The sequence below is a fragment of the Charadrius vociferus genome, unplaced genomic scaffold (assembly GCF_000708025.1).
Source record: "Charadrius vociferus isolate BGI_N301 unplaced genomic scaffold, ASM70802v2 scaffold240, whole genome shotgun sequence".
NCBI lineage: Eukaryota > Metazoa > Chordata > Aves > Charadriiformes > Charadriidae > Charadrius > Charadrius vociferus.
In genome coordinates, this window is record NW_009646417.1 from 339,553 (window position 1) to 343,153 (window position 3,601).

A 3,601-nucleotide genomic window follows, 5' to 3' on the forward strand; every position below is an offset into this window, starting at 1 on the left:
GGTGTGTAGCGAGCGGTGGAAGGGGTCTGTCCTGTCCAGCAGGCCGACCGGGAGGTGCAGCTGCGTGGGCATAACCCCACGTCGCACGTTTTTGAGTGTGTGCCAGTGCTGGTGTTGCAGTGGGGACGGAGGGTTGCTCTGCATCTGAATAAGCTCACCACGGAGTTGGGAGGGGGAGCGCTTAGCGCCAAGCACCGGGGCGGGGCGGGGAGGTGTGGGATCTTTGCTGTCCGGGGTCAAATTGTTGTAAACTTGAGGGTCCGGTTTTGTAGTGTGCGCTGTCTGCAGACTGTTGCTGGATGAAGCTATTCCCCTCTCTTGCCCTGTCTGTCTTCAGCCACTTTTGTTGTTTTGGTGTGTAAATTAATCACTCAGATCAACTCCGATCACTTTTTGGTGGGTCAGCTTTTCTGTGAGGTAGAACTGTTGATCCGGTTGATTTTTCCTATATGTGATCCGTGGATGTGAGAATGTATGGTGATGTAGAAGGATGGAAAATAGGATTGCCTTTTAGACAGCAACTTGCTCTTAGATTATGCTAGTGTTAATGCTGTGTGCTTTGCCTTGAATTTCAGAAATACGAACCCAGTTAGCAGAAGGGACTGGGGTGCAGAATGGGGTGGCAGCGGAATTCCCGGACCCTGCTCCACAGGAAAGTGACCCATTGGGAAGCTGCGTGTTAGTAACATACTGTTTGTTTTGCTCTATAGCACAGTGATGCGTGTGTGCTGGCTCGTGGGGAAAGAGAAATGCAATCAGCGGATGAAACTGCCACACTTGGAAGCAGTTGTAATTGGGCGTGGCCCGGAGACTGGGATAACGGATAGGAAGTGTTCACGGCAGCAAGGTAAGGTTTAGTTCAGATCCCGCTTTCTACATGCAGCAGCAACCAAACTGTGAAAAGTGCGAGATACAAGTACAGCACTCATATTTATCAGTAAACATCGTTCTTCTGTTTGGCTAAATTACAGTGAAACTAATGGACCAATGTTTTGGCTTAATTTGTAAGCCTGCTTTGAGCAGGGTCTAAATGGGAAATTGTGGTTTTTCCTCAAAGTCAAAGCAGGCTTTCCTTAGGATTGCTTCTGCAGTCACTGGCTTGTGGTCTCCTTTCTCTGCATGGTCTGTAGTGTTGCTCGATTCTTGAAGTCATCAAGCTTTTTTTTTTTTTATAAGCGCTCGTGGAGATCTCTGGGTCCTAAAAAATCAGAGGAAACTCCTAATAACAGGAGGTTCAGCTTTGTAAACGAAGGTGTTGAACCTTAACATGAGTGCTCAGGCCTGCAGTCATCATCAGTGCCTGCACTCTTGCTTTGTGAGTGGCACTTCATCTCCCTTATCTTCCACCAACTGATTTTTAGTATGACTTGTTATTCTATAGGTGCACTGGGAGAATATATAAAAATACTCCCCTTCACATCTTCCCTGCCTTATGTTTCTTCCATCTGGACGCAGTTCAGCTCCATGCCTTGTCACAGAGGGGTGGTGAGAGCAGCAAGAATGTGTAGAAGATTTCCACAGATTTCACCTTTATTCTGAAGTAATTTTGCTGATCCATGATGTGAAATACTCAGGTGTGGCTCTGGGTATAGGTTGGTTTTGTTTTACCTGTGGTCTTGGGAACAGGATGGGGCAGGAGTATTCTTTGCTTACATTCACAGAGATCAGCTTCAGAAGGTAGCAGATCTTAAAATACAGGAGTGTTTTCTGCAAGGGGAGGACAGCAAATTTTGCTGGGTGTGAAGCCGTGCCCGACACTTTGTTCTTTCTTTCCAGTTCAGTTAAAAGCAGACTGTAACAAGGGGTATGTCACAGTTAAGCAGGTATGTTTTTTAATGGCTGTACAATATTTCTGATACTTACTGGGGCGGTTGTTGCGCTTAAACTCCACAAATGCTGCAAGTGATTATTCTGATCACCAGGGCTGAAGGGCCTGAAGCTGTTTCATGACCAAGGAAAGCACAGTGAGCAGTTCTTGGAAAGGACCTGTCTTTTTTTTGGTGTGCACCTCAATGAAAAGACTGCACTATTCCCTCCAGATATGCTCCAATCTCAGACAGACAGACTTGCAGCATTGTGGAACGCTGCTGTGAATCCTCAACCTGTTCTTCCAGGTGCTACATTTGGGAGATTTTGGAATTCTTCCCATTAGCTTGCTGATCTGCCTCCTGAGCCTTAAACTTCTAAAGCTGAGGCAGCCTTTCATTTAGGGTCATATTGGTTCTTGTGTTAATAGGGCTGATTAGTTGTGTAAGGTTTTTGTTTTGATGGCTGATAGAGCCAAAGGTCACCTCTGGGAAGGGATGGGATGTGAGACAGCACTGACGCATTCTCACATTACTAACTGGATGGATGTAGGCCTACTCTCTCACACTTATGAGGACCAGTATCCCTGAAATAATATGAAGGGAAAATTGTCTGGCTTCAGGTGCTGGGGCATATACGTGCACCTGCAGCATCACCAAGTGTGGACAACACATCAATGTGTTCTGCCTGCTGAGGAGTGACATCCTTGTCAAAACGCCTCCAGAGCTCAGTAAGCACAAGGACCCCACCAGTATTTGGTGAATCCAGCAAAGATCTTTATGACAGTTTTTCACAGAAGTTGGCCTTAGCCACAGTTTGAATACCATGTTACTGGAGCCTCAGGGCTGGGAATACTTCCTGGTGGTGGGTGCTAGCATGTTTTTGCTGCCTGGTCTAGAGTTGCTTCCCAGGTGAATTGTGTGTGGGACTGGGTTCCAGTGGTCAGTTTTTTGATAGCGTATTGGCCCAGGAAATATGAAGTGTACTTGACCTGAGTGAAACTGAGGAACTGTAGATGGAAGAGATCCTGGCTGGAATCAGATGGGCGCTTCATCGAAGTGAATACCAAGTGATGAGAGGCACAGTACCATCTTGTGAATCAGGCAGGTATCGCAGTGACAAAACTGAAGAAACATTCTGTAAGAGTTTATCAGTCACAGGGAAGAGCCGTTTTCCTAAAGCTTGTTTCATGCATAAACATTAACCAAAAGCATTTTACTGAAGTCGAAGACACCTAATTTCCCTAGGGTCACCCTAATGATCAGGCAAAATCCATCTCTCAGGCAGTCACTGTGGGTTACCCATGCCACTTTGTGTTATCAGTTATCCCAGAGACAGAGCAAAGTGTATTGCTTTTCAATTATCAGCTAAACTTCAGGTAACTTCTCAGTCTTTAAAACACTGTTTTGAGGGGAAGATTATTTTAGAGCTGCATGGTGCTGTAGACTGATGCAATGAGAGAGGCAGGTAAAAATTTGACCTTGCTGTCCTCATTTTCTGCTAGAGCAGAATAAATAACGGAGTTGCTTTTGTGAAAGTGTGAAATGAAAATAAAAGCATTAAAATACAGATACACTGATATATAGTTTGCACAAGCTGAGGGGGACAGAGAGGTTTAGCCTATCTTGAAGGAACAGGCAAGCGTTGTGACTCTGCGCACAGTCTTGCATGGGCTGGAGAAGGGTTTTCATATTCAGCCTGGGAAAGAAAAAAAAAAAAGGAGCAAGGAGCTAATCCCTGTGTAGTAGAGGGGCTTCTGGGGACTCAGAGAGACTTTTTTCCTGATTCCCCCCCC

At 45.8% G+C, this 3,601-nt stretch overlaps 1 protein-coding gene across 2 annotated transcripts in view; it reads left to right on the plus strand.

The window, feature by feature from the left end:
- The first annotated feature begins 299 nt into the window (after nucleotides 1–299).
- Nucleotides 300–3,601, plus strand: part of APTX (aprataxin) — a 10,356-nt gene continuing 7,054 nt past the window's right edge. Inside the window, exons 1-3 of one of the 2 annotated variants that reach the window (XM_009880670.1) lie at nucleotides 300–358; nucleotides 711–847; nucleotides 1,777–1,823. In XM_009880670.1, coding sequence (XP_009878972.1) covers nucleotides 300–358; nucleotides 711–847; nucleotides 1,777–1,823 — 243 coding nt within the window. Of the gene's footprint in view, nucleotides 359–710; nucleotides 848–1,776; nucleotides 1,824–3,601 lie in introns of those variants that run through there. The other variant, XM_009880677.1, reaches the window with a different exon arrangement.